The sequence below is a fragment of the Schistosoma mansoni genome (genome assembly GCF_000237925.1).
Source record: "Schistosoma mansoni, WGS project CABG00000000 data, chromosome W unplaced supercontig 0115, strain Puerto Rico, whole genome shotgun sequence".
Classification (NCBI taxonomy): Eukaryota; Metazoa; Platyhelminthes; class Trematoda; order Strigeidida; family Schistosomatidae; genus Schistosoma; species Schistosoma mansoni.
This window is the reverse complement of record NW_017386021.1, coordinates 129,921-152,833: the sequence shown is the minus strand read 5'-3', so window position 1 is coordinate 152,833 and position 22,913 is coordinate 129,921. Positions and strand designations below refer to the sequence as shown.

Here is a 22,913-nt window from a genome sequence, read left to right as displayed (position 1 = left end):
ATGAGCAAGTGCCTAACGGGTCTCTTAGCACGGGGTCGGGAAGCGCAACTCAAGATCCAGGTTTGTTTCTACTTAGCAATCTTTCTGTTAATTCCTATTGTATTCTCAATAGTTAGAGTACTAAAAGCAGTACAAAGACAAGAACCACCCACAGGTAGACTTGCGAATGTGCTTCTCCCTTTATACGACCTCGTTTTCTCTTCAACCAACTTCTTGATTATAACGATTACTAAATTATCTTTTATTCTTAGTGTCTACTTAGTTCAAATAAGGCTCCTCTCACTCGAAAGTTGGACACTTGATTGTCAGAGTCAAATGGAGTCTGAATTCTAATGTTTACATACTGTGAAGCCTCTTAATCTGAGGAATCATCAGTTTTCGGTTTAGATTCACTATACACTTGGAACCATCAATCATATGTTTGTAAACACGACCGAGAATGTCGAATCATCTTGTCAGAGTCACAACTAATCTAACCTAAGAATGGATTGAAGTTATGTCTATGCATAGTTGCTATCAAAGTAAATTTGATAACTTAAGCAAGGTTTTAAGTATATATCGTTAATTAATATTTATTTCGCTACTCTCACATATGTTTTTCTGTTCATGGAAAACAAACTACTACAGGACTACTATGACTCAATCGTTGCTAATGTATTTGCAGAGTTTCTACGACTGTATGTGGATGGTCACTATTCGACAGTTTTTGGTGTGGAATAACGATCGTCCATCTCAATCCACCATGTCTTAGACTGGCAGTCTACCTTTTTCACCGTCACATCAAGAAAAGGTCGTATACGGAAAGGCGTCAAACGTTCTCGATTTAGTTGTGGACTATAAAGCAGGATTACTATCACTTCAGAGTTGTGCACCCCAGATTAGTGCGGCAACAATGATTTATACTAATAAATTTGGCCTATACCACTCGTATACAAGCAAATTCTATCTGAATAGTTCAAAATCCATCGTTCAGGTATAAAGTTTACCTACTGAGTGACGGGGATTTCATCAGTTTGTTCATCGTATTACTTTCTACTCAAAGTTAGAAAACATATTCCGGGATAATAGGTACTCATCTCTATGACACACTTCTTTCAGAGCCTGCCTGGAATCGCCATTTATAATCTAGCCAAAATGGGCTCTTGCCCCTAATTCAGCTTATGGTTCAGAACAGTAAAGAACAGCTAGTATATAAACTTGTTCTACATAGATTGCTATTATAAAGGGCTTTCAAGATTTCATTTGGATTCTTAAATACTTTCCTAGCACAGTTCCAGAACACTGTATTGCCCTATGAATCAAAGACAAAAGTTTGTCAAGAAGTATCCCAACTTACCCCTGAAGGGAGACAGATCTTTATAAATTGTCAAAGTCTTTAGAGCAAGAGTAGATGAATGGACGCCACTAAATTACGGACATCAGTATTGAAAATGGTTCCGAATAACGCACTTAGTTTATTCACTTGAGTTCCATACAGGTTTACTATGTTTTATTTTTTCAACTTAATTCATCCTTACATTGTGTATTTTTGTGACCCACTAAGTCCTCTTTTGCGTGCTCCTGGAAAGTGCAATAGCTTAGTCCTGTTATTCTCAGTTTACTGTTGAACATTTTAAGTGTAACAGCTTATAACCGATACATATGTATAATGAGTACTGTCTAGTATGATCACTTTTTTGTCGCTCCATTTTATCGAAACAGAGCTCACTAGACCGAATAGCGCTGATAGCTCCCAACATCAACAAGCCCCTTCAAATCACAGTTCAAGTGCTTCACTGTCTATAGAAGAACGACTCAGGCGCGTTAGAGCTGCCGAGCAACTGAAACAGCAGCAACGGTACGCTGCCTACGTAGAAGCTCAACAACAAGCTGAAATGGCACGTATGCGCCAACAAGAGGAAAGAAAGCGCAGAATTGAAGAAATGCGACAAAAGGAACAAATGCGCCGACTTAGTGCGCTAGAACGACGTGCAGCCTTGGAATTATCAAATCAAGTAGGCTTTTCCTAATATTTAACTTGTTGAGAATTTGTCTCAGTACTTTAATATCTAATAAGGTATTCCACTGGTGGGTTTTATGTCCAAATATTTGTTTTTGTTAACCCTTATGAAATTGATGTGGTATGTAAGAATTAGGCCTAACAGTTCATGATCAAAAAACGACTAACCTACAAAACATTTTGCATTTCCCAATGATATCTAGTAGTGCTTGTTTTACTGTTTATAGTATGTATATAAGTATGTTATTTTACCAGAAAGTACCTGGCTAGTGATCATCTTTGATATCAAATCATTCGAAACTCCATCAGCAACCATCACGCGACCACATCATCTCATTGCATTTCATTTATCAATAGGCATTCCGTTCGTCTATTTTAACAGTTCGAAACCCCCCAAATGCCTTGGTACGGCCGAGAGTGGGGAGAGTCTGCTCTCCCTCTCGAAATGCTCTCATATGGCCACGCGAATATATAGCCTCTGCCAGGGAAGTCCTACTCACTGCCTTCTCGTGGCGGGGGTGTTGTTCACAAAAGTGAGAGGACGAAAAGCGAATGTCCGGCGCTTTAACCGGGTTGGTGGATGTGGAGGATCCACCTAGGGGGTTGGAAAACCCTGATTCCAAACCAATGGTGCACATGGGCTCCAGTATCCTGAAGGAACGAATGGCGTATGAACCAACTGTTGGTCATCGGCTACCATGGGACTGCATCTCCTTACGATGCTCCACTGCCTTGTGGATTAGACCTTTAGGTCAAAGGCTCCGGGTGTGCCCCCCTTAAGAAAACCACCTGCTTCAGTCTGGGCACCTGGGCAGTATCTCAGCCCTCACACAAATCGAATGAGATTTGTGTGGCGCATATTTATCTGGTGCTTCCTTGTACCAATATTTATGTGTTTAAATAAATAAATAAAAATAAACAGTTCGAGACCCGTTCACCATCCATTTTAAAACCCTCCATGGCAGGAACTATCCACTGCTTTTTTTCTACCAAGGTACACTGATATTTTATGCAAAAAGTAAGTTTTCTAAAGATATGTTACAAGTATATGCTGTGCTAATGTCATCCCACTATCTTGATCCGGCGTGAAAACTGGCTATTGCACATTTGTTCCAGACTGGGATGATTATGACTTACCGTATACCATGGATCTCAATATAGAACTTATTCTTTCTTTCGTACTTGCTACTTTATCTTTTGCCTATAAACGGACTATTTCCACAATAATTTTCATCTCAAATTTGTTGTCAGTTCTTAGTATCCAATTTTCCTCTGGTGTAAACTTGTATGTTAATTTTTCATGTATTTCTTAAAATCATATCGTTGTCGTAATGAAGATGACACTTAAGTTGGTTTTTTCCTATGATCTAACTTCGCTAAACACAGGGTAATGTTTTTGATGTTGGTTTGTTCTCTGAGCTGGGTGGTTTGGTCGTGGAGCTTTCATCGTCCTTCTGAACGACATCATCAGCACAAACTTCGGGTAGAAGTGAAGTGTTTGAATTTCTCCACATGTGATTCACAGCTTGTCCTGTGCACCTCGACGTTGATTGGTTCAAAATCACCCACCTGAGCTACAAATCTTCTCCACCATCACAGGGTAATGTGTTCGGCTTTAAGCCATAGTGTGTGAAGGGTAGTGATACCATTCAACTGCGTGAACGAAAGAATGTGCAAAAGGGCTTTCCTGATATTTCTCGTTTTTTATGTGTAACTTTCATTTGTGTTAGACAGACTATTCAGTTAATCTTTTCACAAAACTATTTTCGGTTTTACAATAACATTCTTTTATGGTTTAAAAATGCTATGAAAACTACCTGTCGAAATTTCGGTTTGAATTGACGCTTCAAACGAGCTTCTAATGTAAGCTATTTCCGATTATATTCTGTCGATTAAAGTAACTATTTATAGGAGCATGTGTTATTCAATAGTGTTTAATATTTAACAACAATATGAATCATACTCTTGCTAAATAAACTGGAGGAGCGGTCACTACCCAGACCGTTAACCCATAGTTATGTATTACAGTTGTAACTGAGTAGTTTAGATGCTTGACTCGTACCTACACATATTTAGCTAAGTATTATCACACCTCCTGGTTGTACTCGAAATTCTTTTTGTTTTTCTATAACCCTTGGAATAGCTTTAAAACATTGTTTCACGTAAGCTTTGAAAGATGCACGCCATTTTTAGACCTTTCCTACTTTACTCAACAACTTAACTTGTCATTTTCTTTAAGCATATTCAAATAAATTGGAATGTTTTCCAAGTATAATCAACGCTACTCAATTGACGGAAACATTACAATCACCAAGCTATATGTTCATATAGCTTGTTCAGTCAATCCGTTTTATTGACATCTTTCTTTCGCAAGCTATTCCATCTGTTTTTATGTTTAAGACAAAAGTTGAATTTAATTTCATCAGATTATTTAAGTCAAGCAAACGTCATCCAATTAAAGCGTGATTATTAAGTAGAAATTACTACCTCGCTTCGGCATGAGTTTTGTGTTGAGTTCCTCCACTCCGTAATAATTTCAAAGGACTTCTGATATCTTTTAAAGTTTATCCGAATTCTTTCATAATCTTTCTTACTGCCATAAACTCTTTTTTTAATCTCTTTCCAGGCACGGATAGAGCGACTCCGAGAGCGGTCGGCAAATCGTTCAGGAAACAATACGTTTCGCCGCCAGTTTGCAGAACATGATCATTCTGGCCGTACTGCAAGTGCTTCTCCTTCTTTGGGAACCTCGCGAAATCCAAGCACTCTTATGACAACTTCGTGCGTGGTCGCCTTTGGAAGCAGCGCTCCGCGCTCTATATGTACGCAACCAAGTGCAGCAGCTTTACGTTTGAAACAGGCTTTTGAAGCGCGATTAGCTAGCTACCTTACCGGTCGACATAGTGGGTGCTTTTTTACAGCAGCTGCAGCACCTTATTATTCATGCTTTATAGATCCATCACATGGACCTCGGCCTCAGATCTCTGTATATAAATCAAGGCCCTGTAATCGAGATGCAACACAGTCTAGGCGAGCTGTTTCAGCTCATGCCTCTGTTTTGCGTCAGACTAAGTCGTCATTCACTCGGGTTACCCATGCTCGACGTCAACAAAATTCTCTCACTAACAGAGACACTGTTTTCAAAGCTGGTCAACCTATCAGCACTAAAGACTTGAAGTCCCCAAATACTACTACAATTCCTGATGGGCACAATTCCGAGAGTAATCAAACCAGTGAAGGTTTGTCTGCATCCCTATCGTGCCTGCTACCCCCGCATACGAAAACGTTATTTTCTCTGAAACGGAGTATCATATTTCATGCATGCCGAACCTTATATCTCTCATATATGCTTTTATATATGTTCAGCTTTCATTCATTCGCGCAGTGAAGCTTCTCCCATACTTTTATTCGGGTTTTCTCAAGCTAATTATACTTGCATGTTACTTTTTAAACGTAGATATTTACACTGATGTAGTCTAAAATGTAATTTTATTATTTTGGTCGAATAGAAAGTTAATTTATCATTTCGCCACTATATAATACTCAGCGTTCTCAATAAACCGGTGATTAACTTTTTGCCGTTTGTTTAGTTCATTCACGATTTATCTTGATTCGCATTCTAACTTTCTGTTCTGGAGTTTTTTAAACATACATTTGTGTGTTTACAAAGTTGACTTGAATCAACTTAACCAGGATTTTTCTTGTAGTATTTCAATAGTATTCGTTGCAAGAGCTACCGTGCTACTTTAATACTCTCGCCTTATTATAAATAATTTATTATCCTTTATTAAAATGTGTCCGAATTAAAAGTTATTAAAGTTTTAAAGGCTAAATTTATGTTTCACATTGATCACCCAGTTACCTTTATGCCTACGTTAGGTCTTTTATAGTGAGACTGTTGCATTTAATAATTTCTATGGAAAAACTAAAAACTATCCTATTTAATGTTTCTCTAATATTTTTCTTTATATCTTCATATTTCGAGTCTACAGTGTTTTAAGTATCACCTTAGCTAATATATAATAAATGAACCTAGACAATAGTTTACTTTCAATGTTTTAGTGTACAAGGATTGTTTGCAAGTTGACAGTTTAGTTATTGTAATGCCTAAAAAGTAAACTAAGAAACTAATTGCAGCTACATCATAAAATAGGACTGTCAATATGATGAGTAGACTTCAAGTTATAGATATATTATAAATGACCTGTCATAAATCTGTAGTTTCTAACAATAGCAACTATTGAATCTAAAGACAATAAGTTTAAGTTAAATGTGCCTTAGCTTCACATGTATGCCATTAAGTTTGTGTACATTTTTTTAGCATCTCGTTATTAAAGTCATCAATTTTGTTTGCTTTCTAATATGTTCTCATGTATATGAGTACGAGTAAATACGATTATTTTTCTAGCTTTCATTGAATTCGTTTAAAACTCATTAATTAAACTATATAATACATTGTTTTCCATATTTATTAGTTGGAAGTGTTATATAAATCAGTAAAGTAGTAATCTGTCTGCCTGTGTTATTACTTATGAAAAAGAAATCTGTTTGTATCTTCGAGTTGTACTCGTATTTGCTTCCTAATTGATTTAATTTAACCCTTTTGGTTAGGATCTATTCAAATCCTTTGATAAGTTTAGTTCATAGCTTATGAATTTATTGTAAATATTTAGGATTAAGTTAGCCATGTTGATAATTTAGTGGTGAATAAAGATATTAGTGGTTTTGTATTTTTTGTAGTTTTTGGTGTTGCTGATCACTTATTGAAAACAACGAATCACCCACACGGAATTCCATAGTTCATATTCCTTCAACTCTATCAATAACTTATTCGTCACTTGTCAAGTAAATCAGCTCGATGTTCGATCATTTTTACATGATTACCTCACGTCCTAATTGGGGTCTAACAGTACTCCACTCATATTTTGTTTATAATCAGGATTACAGAGTTTAAACAACATTTGTGTATGTTGTAATTAGTGTGTAGTGCATTTTCGAATTCGTTTTATTCGGTGTACTCGTTGTGTTCATCGCCTCAGCTTATTTCATCCCGAGTTTCATTACTGTTTTATTTCATTAAATCAATCTGGTCACTTTATCTATTCATCGTGAAAATAATCGATTGATTAAATCATCGTAGGTGTTTTAATTGCATGCCGATTTTTGTCATTATGTATTTATGTTTTTTTAAAAAACTTAAATGATCTCCCACTTTTAATTTTAGTAATTTCAAATCGATCTAGTTCATCCAACGAGTGTGATAAAATTGGGCGTTTTAATCATCATCCCAAAGTGACAAAAAGTATTACTGCTCCCGCAAATATATCGAAAGCAAAGGAACAAACAGGTAAAATATCGCTTTCATATTTGTGATGTTATTACTATACTTATTTTCCTTCATAATTGTTGATCAAAAACTCACCTCTGACATCATTCTTGGAAAAAATACGTTTATACTCAAACATATCTTTGTTCAAAAGATATTGATAGTTTTTAATACCTGTAAACGTTCTAAATTCCGTGGGGTTTATGATCGACGTTTTTTGCATTACGAGCTCGCTTAATAGATTTCTAAACACTGGTGTAGTTGCGTTCTGAAAGCTAATTTCTATTTGATGATACCCAGCAAGACAATGAAAACTTCATACTTGAATTATTCGGGTCATAGATTGCAACTCCTCCAAAACCACTTACTTGAACTACAAATCTTCTCCACCATCTCTAGATATTCTCTCGATATTTTGAAAGTGGTTATCAGTGGAATTCATTCTCTTTGGACACATCAGGAAAAAAATTTTGGTACATTTAACTAATGAGTCTGAGATAGGACCACATTCTCATTCTAAATTCTAATGTTAGCCGCTATCCAAACTATTTACTATCTCTCATCGTTCATATTAAACGAGTACTCTTTGTAGTCTTCATTACTTAAGTTATTCTCTATTTTGAACTTTGCGTCAGAATTAGTACCAAGGGAACATTTAACAACCTTTACAGTTTTTCTCATGCTTGTCTTTGACTTGTTTACTAGCTCTGCTTTAAATCTGTCGCTGTAATTTCTTGTGGAATCTGTTACACTAACTCATTTACATTCATTAACTAACCATAGATAAACAGTCATCCATCATAGATTATAAAAAGTTGTGCACTATCATGAATTGGTTGAAGTCAGACATTACACCATTGTGTGACGGCTCAGTGGTCTAGAGGTTAGGCGTTCTCGTGTGAGATTTATAGTCCTGTATTTGGTTCCCTGCGATGGGATTGTGGATCCTCGCTTTTGACGAGTCCCATCCTAAGATTAAACGTGTGTTTATTGCTTCCAGGTTTCCCGTGGTAGTCTATCTAAAATCAGTTCGTAATTCAAATTATGAACGCCCCCCTGTCGTAAAAATAGATCAGAGTGACGATTACCTTCGGAGTTCATTTATCTCTAAATTTTTTAATAGAATCTGTTTTCAACATCTTTCATGAAATTATTACTGAATTGTAATCAAATCACATAAAATTTACGTTAACGATATAAAAATTTGTGATCATGATATTTTTAATGATTCCTTAACTTTTTCAAATTTGACCAACTATTCAGTTGTATTTCTAAATTGTTCTAAATGATCATTTATGTGAAGAGTTCGTTGTTGTTGTTGTAAAGAAACAACTTATACAATATTATTCAAAATAATGAATTGAAAATCTACTTAAATTTTTCAAGTCGATGATACATTTTTGTTACATCTGGTTTATTCAATAGCGAATTTCACATCAAACGTCTTAGATATTTTAATTCCAATATTCTGTTGTCTTGATGTTTTATGTTCTTAACGGCTTCATTTAGTTAAGTGTACATCTCAAATGGTCTGTGGTGTGATTTTTTTCCCATTTTTTAAGCAGTTTTATGATAAATAAAAGGGACCTAGTTTTAACACAGTTTACTTTTCAATTTGAATTTATGCCATTTAGTTTTCACCTAGTTTAATATAATTTACGAGTACTATAGTGACACAATAGCTGACGTTCTTCAGAGTACACTATTCAGTTAATTGATGAATATTTTTACTGTGAGGTTATTTGTATATAGTTTTCAGTCGTTTAACAATATATCATAGGACAACTTTTAAGCTAAACATTTAACCTAGTCAGTCACTTAGGAGAAAATAGCTCATTTTGATGTTCTCATGTAATTCCTGATTAAGTTCTCTGTTAATTCATTAGTCGAACGCTCAGTTGGCATATTATTTCATCTTTTCCTTCAAAGACTAAGCCGATTAATTAAGATAATCAACTGTGATTTTACTACTTGTGATTATTCTAAATCAAGGAAATTCTATGAATATCAATACCCAATCTCATCTGTTATAGCTAAGTTGGGAAATATGGTCCCACTTCCAGATTCCACTAGTTCTACATGTTCCGATTCTATTGAGAGACGATCTAGACAACCAACCATTTCTGTATTCGAACGTTTAACAATGTCTCGTTCTGTCACTACCTCTGGAAACGTTACGACAAATAAAGCAAGACCTGCCCATTCGTCTGCTAGTACTGTGCATGTTCCAAAAAGACCTGGTAAGTTTGTATTTTTCTCCCAAGTACCATGCCAAATTGTCTAACCTTACGTTCCAAGCTGCTAACCTTCAGGAAGTCATTTTTCTCTGTTTCAGCCTCATCACACAGTCTTTAGTTGTAATGATATTTAAAGAGCTATGAGTGTCAGTGTCACAGTTCAGTTTTTTTTCTCAGATTAGCAATTCATCATGGAATTACAGAATATCGATTTAGTTACTTTTCAAAATGTTTGTATATTCCCTTAATTTCACACTATACATCACTAATTTAGCTTTCTTGATAAGAAATTTAAAGTTCGCTGACTTTCAGACCAGTAGTCGTCTTGATAAGTTAAACTATGATTCCATTGTACCATACTTCTCATGTATTGTATGAAGTTCAGTAAATAAAATATAATTAGTAAGTTATAACATCTCATATATTTTTCGCTCGTTATTCTCTACCATGTGAATGCAATTTTTACACATGATTTTTTACGTAAATAAAATAAAGATTTTTACAGAAGCATTATAATGAACCACGTTACTTAATCACATAGCCACATAATAATCGATTTAAATGAGTTAGTGGACTTTTTTTCTTCATTAAAATACTTCTGGATTATAGAGAACATGTGTACATAGTACATAGCAAATACGTAAAGCTACGTGAAAGATTAAATAATTGATACCTTTCTATTGTCTTTTTGAGCCTCATGCTCAATGCATAGCCTTTTTCATTGTGAAACTTCCCGTTTTGACATTCACTAAATAAAGAAGGAACGTATCGAGCGAAGAAACTATTAGTTTTTCATCATGGCTCTATATGATGTATATATATATATATATATATATATATATATATATATACATATATATATGATTTACAATAATGAAGTAATAATCGACTATAAAATAACATTGAGTAATTGGAAGAAAGAGGATTATAATAATCAAAGCAATTATTCGAAAATCAGGCAGTTACTACACTGCATAATATATAAAAAAGAAGGAACTTGACGAATGTTGAGAATAAGTAAAATACAAAAAAAAATACGAAAATAGTTTATCAAAGTTCTATTGCCAACTCGCTCCTATACCGATGGCCAAAGTGGCAAGAGTAGTTGTACAAACTTCTTTTGGATGCAAAGGTTTGGTTTGTGAACATGGATTCCAATGGCTTCAGCAATGTGCAGAAGATGAACTCGTAAACCACGCGGCAAATTTGGTGGAATATGGTGGGTAACCTTAAAAGCTATATTCAATTTAACTGGGTGACCTGTGTCCACCAAGTAAGTGAGAATAGAACACTTAATCACTCTTAGTTGTCCTTTGTTCAACCAAGACGGATGATGTTCTGTTATGTGATGACGAACTTGCCGAATCGTACGCCCTATATAACTGGCTCCGCAGGAGCAGTTGAATTGGTAAATACACATGGATGAGGCAAATTCAGGCAACCTGTCTTTATTCCTGTTTACTTTGCTATTAATCATGTCAATTTCATCTCCCCGTACTAGTGCGGTATGGAAGCTTGGACCAACGCACATCTATGCTAGGCTCTACCTTAATGAACAACCAGATGACTAACGACGTATTATAGGGTTACCCGTATTTTTTGTGAGCTTTTAGTTGGTTTACAGAAGTATAACGTAATGTGTTTGCATAAGCTACCATCATTTATATTGTCACTGTACCTATAGATGGACAAGCTGCTACTCTAGTGATCGAGAACATCAGCGAGTACAACCGAATGTATTTGAACTCAACATTACAGAATCTCATAGTAAAATCTGAGAACCATACAGTAAATTCTTCATTTGCAAAATGTCATTCGATTGTCTCAGACTTTACAGTTTCGTCGTTTCCACATCAATCACTCTCTGTTCTCGTTCTCTTTTCTTTGATCTTGTTAACCTTCTACCACCAGACATTTCACTTCCGATTGGTGATATATACTATTTATATTTGTCGACATCAGTAGCACACACCACAGTTATAACATAATTAAACAAACAAATATTTTTACAAATGATTTACATCGTTCCCCCATCCATTTTTTAATTAACTTTCCAGAATGCATTCGAGAATCCAAACGTAATGGTAACTCTGTTATGCTACCTGCTATGTCTAAATCCATTTCTGGTGATGTACTACATCTGCGCCATCAGAAGAAATCAGTGCTCCCTTCAAAGCCCCTCTCACCACCCTCTTATCCAACCAAAATTCAGGTTAGTATTTGGTGTGTTTGAACATTTTTAAAATCCGTTTTTCACACTAATAATATAACCATCTGTGTTGTTCTTCTATATGTAACACATTTCTCGCTGCTGTATGATCAATCGTAACATAAATCGCTACGTAATTCTTGTTACTGTTATCTGTGTTAGAGTACTAACATATATCAAACTTTCGTCCACAGGACGAGACTTGCTCACTTCTAGTACACATGGTCTGAAGGAAGCATGACTGGTAGTACACTCCTGCATTTGTTTTCATTTCTGGAATTGAGTCATACTTTATTTTGTTATAACTACTATTTCTGCCCGCCTGTGTCCTTTTGTCCTTATTATAATCTCTTGTACCTGAAGATTAGTTAAATGCTGACCGTTAGTCAAACGTCAGAGACTTCATGCTCCCTGAAAGCTGTTCAAACATACTCTTCTAAACCACTTACATAGACCATCACTCTTACTTGAAAGCAGTAAACTGTCTTCATAAACCATTAATTCCAATAATGTGTACTAATATTTTCGTTCTGAATGCCTATCATTATGTCGTTTCGATATCGTCAAAAAGCCATCCATCTATGATGGCACACTTTTGTAGAGAAGCATTCAGTCAAGCTTAAAACTTTAAATGAATGCTGAGGTTTCATTTTCAATGTATACCTACAAAATGTTTTATTTTTATAGTGATATTACGATGTTGTAATAACGTCTGTCGATAGCTTTATTGAACGTGGATTACTGCTTACTTTCTCAAGTTATTTATTGTTTAAATAGTAAATTGTCTCAGTTATCTGCAATTTAACTCGAAGTGTTCCTGAAGCGTATGCTAAGTACTTTATTTAATTCTGTCTACATGTCTTAAGAAAATCGGCTATACCTTTTATCTTTCCTTTAAATGTTTTCCTATAATTATATGGTTGATATTTCATCCATTTTGAAGGAACCAGAAACAGCTATTTCCAGTCTTCCCCCTTTACCTCAGTCTTCATCCGAGTCAGAAAGTGTTGCTCAAGTAGCTGAAGATATCTCTATTGCAACAGTGCCTTGCAACGACTTTGCTCCATCTCCTTCATCTCAAGTTAATACTGTGAAGAATGAAACTTCGTCCATTATTCCACAAATAGGCCCAATTAAGGCTCAAACACATAGTTCAGGTGAAGGTGCAGTTTTATCTGAAAATGAAGCTGAAATCTATCGTGCTAAACTTTTTGAACAACGTCGCTTGGCAAAACAGCGAATGGAAGAAGAAAAAAGGTCAGTACATTTGGCATATATGTATACTTTTAGCTTGTTTACCGTACTTTCTATGGTGCCAACACATGTTATGTCGGGTGGTGCTTAGACTATGACGTCTACGGCTTCTGGACCTCCATCTACACTTACAGTGTTAGTTATTCAAAAACTGGAGTTGAGCTATCTCTTCAGTGAGGACGTCAACTGTTTGTCGTAAATTGGCGATCTCTTCAGTTGAGTTTGTTTGTATACGTGATACTGAGCGAGTCCTAGTCTGTTCGCAAATTCCATCGGCTATGTCTGCTAGCCTATCAAAATCGTCATCTTCGTGTCCAATTGCTAGTATCTGTTGGATGTTTTGCGTGAGACGTTTGAGCCACAATTGATATAATAGGAGTTTTTCTACTATACGATTCTCCAATACATTTGCCATGTGGCGTTTTAATTGAGACGGTGTGCTGTCACCATGTTTTACATTGGCTAAAAGTTTATCAATTTTCTTCTGGTCGGTGAGATATGTAATACATATGACCTACCTTTTTCAGCAATCGTATGGTGAGTCTGGATCCGGCTTAAAAATGACGTCAGGCACTTATTCAATAACGTCGTTCTCCCTACAACGACTTTGCGTAGCCAAATCTCGTGCTCTGACTTGTGATTCTGTTTGCAACAAAAAAGCTTTCTAAGCGTGCGAACGAGAATTCAACCCTTTCGAGGGTTAAAAACAGGTAAAGGTATAGAAATGGCACCCACGAAAATAAACTTGGGTGAGTATTAATCGGTTGTGGATAAATCACTGATTGTCTGTGTGTTACAACCAATGGGAGAATAGATAAATATTGATGTGCAGACATGCGCTCAATCAGACTCATACAATTTTCTACGCATTGGAATATCACAAAAATATATTTATTATTAGAAAAGGATGATTATTCTCATACGAAATGACACATGAAAATATACCTTTATGGAAAATTACTAATGGCTTAGTACAGACATAGATCGGTTTATAGCTCAGGTAAATACAACATAAAACACTACACACTATTCCACCATAGAATAATCGAATGTCATAAAAGTATGTACTACTTAGTTATTTCATAATATGGAATGTTACTGTCCTAAATGTTAGTGGTCTGTTGATAATTCAATCATTTACATCGATTGGCTATATTCTTACATCCAGTTTTTATTTTAATTTAGGAATTTGTTAAAATAAGTAATTCAACTGAGTATTCAAACAAATTTTCGTATGCAGAATTATGTAACATCAAGTAACCATTGATCGATAGTAATCCCTATATTTTTTTATTAATGTTGATTACTTGTGTTTGAACTAGTAATCAACTAGTTGATAGACTTAAATGATAATTATCGGGAAAGACTACACCCACTAAAAATGGCTTAAACAATATGCATGTATGCTGAGAGTTTTCACCTGATAAATGGTTCTATATTTGTACATTAATTACCCATTAAACAAAAAGCCAACTCATCCATACAGCATAATTCATGTTTAAGTATTGTTGACAGTTATTTCTCAATTTATTTGTTTAATGTGATTTAGAAATTATATATATTTTTAGACGATTGGATGAGGAGAATCGTAATCGACAAATCCAACAGGAGCAAGCTCGTCTAGCTGCTGAAGCTGAAGAAGCTCGTCTAAAAGAGGAACAGGCTGCTCGTCTAGCTGAAGAAGCTCAACGTGCAAAAGAAGCGGAAGAAGCCGCTAAGGTAATTATTTCCCTTTATCCTATCATTTCTCTATGAATATAAGAGTATTTCATGTTTTATGAATGTTGAGACTACTATCTATTTACTCTTAACATTAATTTCAGTCAAAATTTTCATCTTGAATTATAGTGCTAAATAGTCACAGTTTGCATTTAAGTATTAAACAGGAGTTCCTTCAGAATTTTTAGTGTAGCATCTAATCTCTTATTAGTGAAGCAAACTAAAAATCAGGTTGTATACATTCATCAAACATTCATTCCAAATACAGGTAAGAACTTATAGTTCTCGTATAAATATCTTAATTGATTCACAAATGACCTGTTTTATATTTCAAAGATGTAAGTACATGACTTTATCCCATGAAAACTTAATGTAATTTAGTGAAATATTGGTTTTTGTAAAATAGCTTTTAATTCTATTAGTTTTTACCACACAGCTTTTTATTTTGTACACTAAGAATGTACTTTAATATGATTTAAATTATCTTTTAAGTACTTGTTTAATTATGGTTTTCTAAAACTCTTAGATTAGTTTTTCAGTGTCAAAGCATTAAATGTTATTTCAATGGTTACTACTTTAATTTGTAGTAGTACTCTCATTCTTTTGTACTGTAATTATTTTAGCTCCAAGCAGAAGAATCAGAGCGCCTTGCGAAATTGCAACGTAGTGAAGAAGAGAGAATTTTACGCAAGAAAAAGCTGGACAGTATAATGTCTCGTATCAAAAGACCAGTAAGTACAGTGAACTTAACACCTGGGACAACTAGTGAATCTGAGTGTACAATCAATCTTCAATCAACAGATACCACACAGTCATCTTTAGTACCTTATACTATTGCTTCGCCTGATAAAATTGTTAACCAAGAACCAACTATAGATGTTGAAGCACCTAAGATGGAGATCAACGCATCAGAGATTTATGGAACTTCTAATGGCAGAGTAATTTTTACCTTTTATTTATTTATTTGTTTATTTATTTATTTGAACACATAAATATTTGTACAAAGGGGCACCAGATACATATGCACCACACAATAACGATGAGAATGGGAAGAGATAAAGAATGTAAGTTGGGTATAAGAAAAAGTTGAACAATAACGAGCAGAAATTAGTGCATAATAGTGAAGTAATAATAATGGGAGAAGGAGTTCAGTTAGCAAAGGTACAACCAGAAAGAATTCTTTCAGTCAAGGAAGTTACGGCCACTTTTTACGAGGAAAGTAAAAGAAGGTTACAGCAGGAATGCCACTGATTTCTATTCTGAGCCATATCTGATAACGTCTCTAGCCACTTTGTTGTACCATCTCTAGGACCCCAACCAGGGATTACGAAGGCCCCATAGATGGCCTAGATTGGCATAAGCCGCTCTGGGTTTCACTATACATGAATTGGTCTTATCACCCACGCCACCATCAGCACTTATGCAGTTACCCAGACACATGAACTTCTCGACTACTTCAATCTTTTCACTACCCAGGGTAAGTGCAGTATTAGGGTCCTGCCAGTGTTGTAAAAGTACATTGCACTTGGAAGGTGCAAATCAAATACCATACCTACGGACACTAATTGCCAACTGATTAAGTGTGGATTGCATGGCTTGGGTATTATCGTACAGTAAGATAATATCATCCGCATACTCAAGGTCGAGAAGTCTTTCTCCAGACAACAGACCCACACCACCATTACCTGCATCCATCAGAGCTGTTTCCAGAAGGTCATCGATGGCAAAGTTGAAAAGGAATGGTGAGATTAGGCAACCCTGTCTGACCCTTCCACAGACTGTTTCGCTCATACCAGACCTCTTGCTGCCAGGTGGATCCTCCATATCCACCAACCCGGTTAAAGCGTCGGACATTTTCTTTTGGTCCTCTTAATTTCGTAAACAACATCCGCGCCATGAGAATGCAGTGAATAAGACTTCCCTGACAGTAGCTGTATACGCGTGGCCATATGAGAGCATTTCGAGAGGGCGAGCAGACTCTTCCCACTCTCGACCGTACCAGGGCGTTGCCGGTGAAAAGGTGAATTAATCTTCGGTAGGGTTATATTTCAAATGGATTTATATGACTATTACGGTGGCTTATGAGTTTAGTTGTTTGGCTAGTGAAACATGAGTTTGAACGATACTTCACCTACATAGTTTTTCGCTTTTACAAAAACATCATTTTGGTTGCTAATTGTTGTCCAATTTAAACGTTTTTATTTCTACTATTCATTCTTGTACATTTACGAAGCAATGGCCCAGTAGTCAGAACATATGGCTTCCAACCAACAGCTGAATGATATTACTAACCTTCACATAAATAATGTCTCAAATCCGAATACTATAATCTTCCAGCAAGGAATATCTGAATTCTCTCTGTGATTGCTTGTTTCTGTGTCAATCATACATTACAGTACTGCTAATCAATCAGCCACCCGGAGATTAAAACTCGACAGTTATTCTCCTCTGATGCTCGCTAACCAACATGAATATTTTAGACAATTAGTTGTGTATTCCTTTTTCCACTGATTTGGAAGCCGCTTATTAGTTAGTATTTAAACTAACAATGTAAATAGCGGTCTGCTTGAATATCTGGGTTACCTGTTCCTGACATCTAGATATTTTAAAAAAGTTATTTGTATTTTGTTTGTTTTAACACATCATGTTTATTAATCGCATAACCTATTCAGGAGCGTTTATGAAAAGTTTACGACCATTCTCTGTACAAGTAACAAAATGTACAATCAGAAAAGTCTTAGTGGTTGGCAATATGCATTGAAAATAATAGACAGTATTCAAGTTTCTATTCCTGAACTGTTAACATGTAGCTGACAATCACCCAACATTTGTCATCAGAATCGCTCATGAAATGAGAAAACGAAACTTGTTGAAATACTTTGTGCTTAGAATTCTATATTGTACTAAGAATATAATATTGAATGAAGCCATTATTAATAATAAATAAAAATAATTCAGCTGAATCCTAACACCTAAATCTTCATTGATATTTCTTTATAGAGAATGTCCTCAATAAATTTGAAGGAAGAAAACTAACCGTTATACACTTTTTGTGTTATTTGATTACAGCCTTCACTTTATGAAGAAACTGTCAACCAGTCTTCTCTTTCAAACACACTTATTGAAAACGATTTAAAAAATAATGTAAATAACACTCTTGAAGATCACGTTCCCAGTACTACTACTGCCATCAATGGAGAAGCGAGCAATAATAAGGATACATCATTAAATTATCTGAATGATGGAGATACATCATCTCTTCTGTATCCATCACAAGCAATAAGAAATTCAGATTGTACAACGATAAAGAATAATTCTAATGCCAGTCCTAGTACACCCCAGTTCAAATCTGCATTGCTACAATCCATGCTAGGCACGGGTCGTTTGTCAACACATGCTAAAGATGCCGTGTGTGGATTAAGGTGAATTACTATTTTCCTTCGGAAAAAAGGATCGTATATTTGCATTATGAATTCTTGTTTCATAATTTGCCTTTTCATATATATATCACCAGAAAGCCTTATGTTCACTCTAATAAAGGGTCTCTTAAAAATGTGCACATCAATAAGGGTGATTTAATGATAAGTCTTGTTGATTGAACGCTATACTCGGATCCTAAACTAGTCTCGTAACCTCCAAGCTAAATCTACACAGTGACTTGAACACGAGAGAAAAGGCACAAAATATGGGAGAAGCGCTTTACTCCAAAGGTTCATTTATGTACAGAAAATATAGGGTTTTTATAGTATTTTAGAAGTCCTTGGGTTTTCCTGAAAATTCTAGAATACTACTAAACATAGTAGCAGTGTAGCAATCAGCCAATCAGAACCTCTACATGTGACTTTTCATTTTCGCAATGTTTCTAGCAAAACTTCTAGTCAAACGCTGATCGGATAAAATGCCTCTTAATGTTTCCTGAGCTTGTCATGTCTATTTCGAGAAATTTTCAGGATTGCTCCAACATTTAAAAATACAGTAAAATAATACAACCGATATATAATTTACTTTATTAATCCTGTCACCCCCAATGAAGCATAGGCCGCCGACCAACATTCTCCAACCCACTCTGTCCTTGGCCTTCCTTTCTAGTTCTATACAATTTTTGTTCATTTTTCTCATGTCTGTCTCCATTTCTCAGCGTAATGTGTTCTTTGGTCTTGAGGATTCCATGTGAGGGCTTGTCTTGTGACGCAGTTGTGTGCTTTCCTCAATGTGTGTTTTATCCACTTCCAGCGCTTCTTCCCGATTTCTTCCTCCATTGAAATCTGGTTTGTTCCCTCCCACAGTAGGTTGTTGCCGATAGTTTCTGGCCAACGGATCCGAAGTATTTTGAGTAGACAACTGTTAATAAACACCTGTATCTTCTGAATGATGGCCTTCGTAGTTCTCCAAGTTTCCACTCTATACAGTAGAACTGTCTTGAAATTTGTACTGAAAATTCTAACCTTGGTGTTGGTTGACAATTGTTTTCAGTTGCGCGTGTGATGGAAGAGCCAGATGATCTGAGAAGTCTAGATCGTCCTGCTGCCTCCTAGCAGCATCCCATGCCTCCCTCCAGATGTTGACGTATTCATGATCCAGTCGATCACCAGGAGAGAGAGAAAGAACGAGAGTAAGCAACCTTGCCTGATACCGGTCTTTACCTCGAATGAGTCAGTGAGTTGTCCTCTATGCATAATTTTGCAGTTTAATTTGTTATATCCCGAAGAGAATTATGAATGGTAACTTTGGGAACTAATTATGGACCAATATGATATGTATATTTCCTATTGTATTATTGTTAAGTAACTTAACTATTCATATTCATGCTCCTTTTATTATGGGCTTTATTTTGACCCATAGACTATTACTCTACTATTTACCATTCCTGAGTTATACCCAGTCTATTAATTACTGTTTCTTCTATTCACAGCCACATTTGACCGAATCTTGTACAAATGTTCTTTTCTATTTTATGGTACGATATGGTCTGTTTGATTGGTATATAAACCCAGTATGTTTGAGAATAATGATTCATATTGTAGAGGCTGTTATTGGTGTTCTGGACTTAATTGGGTGAGCTAGAGAGAAGGCAGGACTGATAAGTGCTCAAGACTGTTCGTACTGATTTCGCGTGTCATTGGGTCGATCAATAAAATCACTGCTCTCTAATTGGCGGGAATCATCACGTCATACGTTAACAGGGCTCTCACTCACTCGATGTAACATAATCCATCATGGGAATTCCGTATGATATTGACTATCCTCTCAGACACGCCGTAGTTTCGAAGTAGCCTTCGTAGTTTTGTCCTATCCACTCTACTAAATGCTTTCTCGCAGGCAATGAAGTTGATGTAGAGTGATGAATTCCATTCAATTGATTGTTCCACAATGATCCGTATTGTTACGATTTGGTCGGTATACGATCGATCCTTACGGAATTCAGCCTGTTGGTCCCGAAGTTGGGCGTCTACAGAGTCCTTCATTCCGTTTAACAATACCCTGTTGAAGACTTTTCCTGGTATTGAGAGGAGGGTGATGCCCCTGTAGTTATCACATTTGCTGAGATCGTCTTCCTTTGGTATTTTGATCAAGCGTCCTTCTTTCCAGTTTGTTGGTACCTGTTCTTCATCCCAAAGAGAATGTGGAGTCTCTTTGCAGTTACTGCTACGTCTACTTTCAATGCCCCTGATAGAACGTTGTCTGGTCCAGCTGCTTTGCCGCTCTTGATTTGTCTGATGGCCATGCTAATCTCTTCAATTGTTGGTGGGCCAACATCGACTGGGAGATCCGTGGGTGCTGCTTTGATGTTGGGTGTGTTTAGTGAAGCTGGTCGACTCAAGAGTTCTTTGAAATGTTCTACCCACCTGTTCCGCTGTTCTTCAATGTTGGTGATTACTTTGCCTTCCTTGCTTTTCATTGGTCGTGCTGGTTTACGGTAGTTTCCGGCGTGTTTCTTTGTTGTGTCATACGGTTGTCTCATGTTTTTTTCTCTTGCATCCTTTTCTGCCGTCATGATCAGTTTACTGAAAGCACACACGTTTGCAAACCTCTCATCGTTTTTGTTCCTTTCTCCCAGTCCATGTCGTCCCATGATGTCTTCATATCCGATGTTGTCCATTGCAATCTTGGCATTTAAATCTCCCATCACAATGGTCAGGTCCTTTGTTTGGCACCTCTCGACGATTGACTACAGCCTGTCGTAAAATCGATCTTGAACATCTTCATTGTAGTCGTTGGTAGGCGCATAGCATTGTATGACGTTCATTGTAATGCCCTCTCTCTTTGTTTGAAGGAGGCTTTGATGATCCTTGGTCCATGAGATTCCCATTTTTGTGCTCGTTTGGAAATCATCAATGCGACTCCTTGTGTATGTGGGGCGTTTTCTTGTTCGCGGCCGGAGTATAACATAAGCTCCCTTGAAGCTAATCTTTGTTATCCAACCTGCATCCAATGTGTTTCACTGATCCGAAGCACCTCCAGGTTGTATCTCCTTATTTCTGCAGCAATTTGGAAGATTCTCCGGGTCTTCCACATTGTACGAGCATTCCATGTACCTAGATAAATGGTTGCTCTGGTTGTCAGAAGGGGCATCGACCTCGTGACTTCCGAAAGAACTCGGCTTTCATCATGAGACGTCATGACTCTTCTAAATGAAGATCTGACTCCCGGGACAAAGTTTGAATGTTTGAATGTTTTTTTCTACTTGGCGTTTTTTGGCTAGGTAGTTTTCTACGGGATGGGGTTGCCAATCCCATGCACAACCCTCCTTTATCCGGGCTTGGGACCGGCAGTAGCCCCCGGAGGGGTTACAGGCGGAGTCACTGATATATTAACTGAATAAAAATAATTAATCAATAGTGGTTGTCAAAATAGCAACGTAGTAATGTAGTGTTTTACTTATTTGATTACTTGAACACATAAATAATGGTACAAAGGGGCACCGAATAGATTGTAGAGGATTAATTCCTCTATATTTGACTCCAATAAATAAATATTATCCCGTTAACTGAATATTTAACGCAGGCTAAATCTAGTAGAATTATGGATTTACTCGAGATTATTCAAAAGCCCGAAGACCAGTTATAGAGATAGTTTATTCTTAAAGATTGGTAAAATCCGCAAGCGTGCAGATAGCAAGCACACAGGGAAAACAAGTGTGCATGTAAATGAGTGTTGAAAATCCATTTATATATTTATGAGTGTTAATGGATTGTAGATAAATTATTGATTGCCTTTGCTTACAATCAATGATAGAATAGATTATAGATTGATGTGCAGACACGCACTCCATCAGACTCACATAAATTTACAAAGTGGGTTAAATGTCTAAATTACAGAGGGGACACAAATAATACAATAGTTGAATGTGCTTGCTACAACATACGCGCCACACAAGTCACTTGATTTGTGTATGGGCTTTGATACGTTCATACGTTCATACACCATTGGTTCGAAGTCAGGGTTTTCCAACTCCTTTAAGTCGATCCTCCGTATGCTTAGTATGATATGGATTTTCATTATATATTTGTTTTTAATAATCGACCACTGGCAACATAGAATAGTCCTTATAGGTATCAGTTTCTGATTCGAATAAAAATTAAAATAAGTTTTAATAAGTTGTTTGGTGTATTGTGTGTGCCACCTATTTGTTTTATCATTCTGAATAAAACATACTGCTAATTATTTTCATTTCTAATGTATAGTGGTATGCAGAAATCTGGTAATCCTGTTTACTTATGGCCGGAAGGTTCTGATCATGAAGTTTCCAAACCTGATTCATCATCTTCTGTTCCTCAAAATTGACGGTAGGTTGATTTGCTCCAGTTTTTTACAAGCTTATAATCTCTGTTTACTAACAAAAAATTATGTTTTTGAAATGTTAGCGTAAAGTTTTTCACAGATCTCTATTGTCTTGTTTGTCTACATACTAATCCTTCATTTTATGGGTCACTGATACTAGCTCCCTGTCATCAACATTAGTCTTAACATTCGCTTTTTTCCCGTATCAGTCACAGATGCCTTGCTAGAAACTCAGTACACAAATCTATTTAAAGAAAAATGGCTATATCTGTTATATCCTAATGAAGATTAAACTATGGGTAATTTCTGAGAACTATTAATGGACTAATATTATGTATTTATATTCTTATTGTATAACTATTCAGTAACTATATTATATATATCTAT

General features: G+C 36.1%; 1 protein-coding gene across 1 annotated transcript; it reads left to right on the top strand.

Annotated features, from left to right (window-relative positions):
• On the top strand, positions 1-22,529 carry Smp_028200 (Troponin I (TnI), putative; the record flags this gene model as incomplete). Its single annotated transcript, XM_018790978.1, has 11 exons — positions 1-60; positions 1,704-1,994; positions 4,626-5,238; positions 7,224-7,346; positions 9,359-9,565; positions 11,620-11,774; positions 12,715-13,028; positions 14,594-14,744; positions 15,368-15,682; positions 17,814-18,166; positions 22,430-22,529. The coding sequence occupies 11 exons, from the start codon at positions 1-3 to the stop codon at positions 22,527-22,529; spliced, it is 2,682 nt and encodes an 893-aa protein (XP_018645770.1).
• Positions 22,530-22,913: the final 384 nt, after the last annotated feature.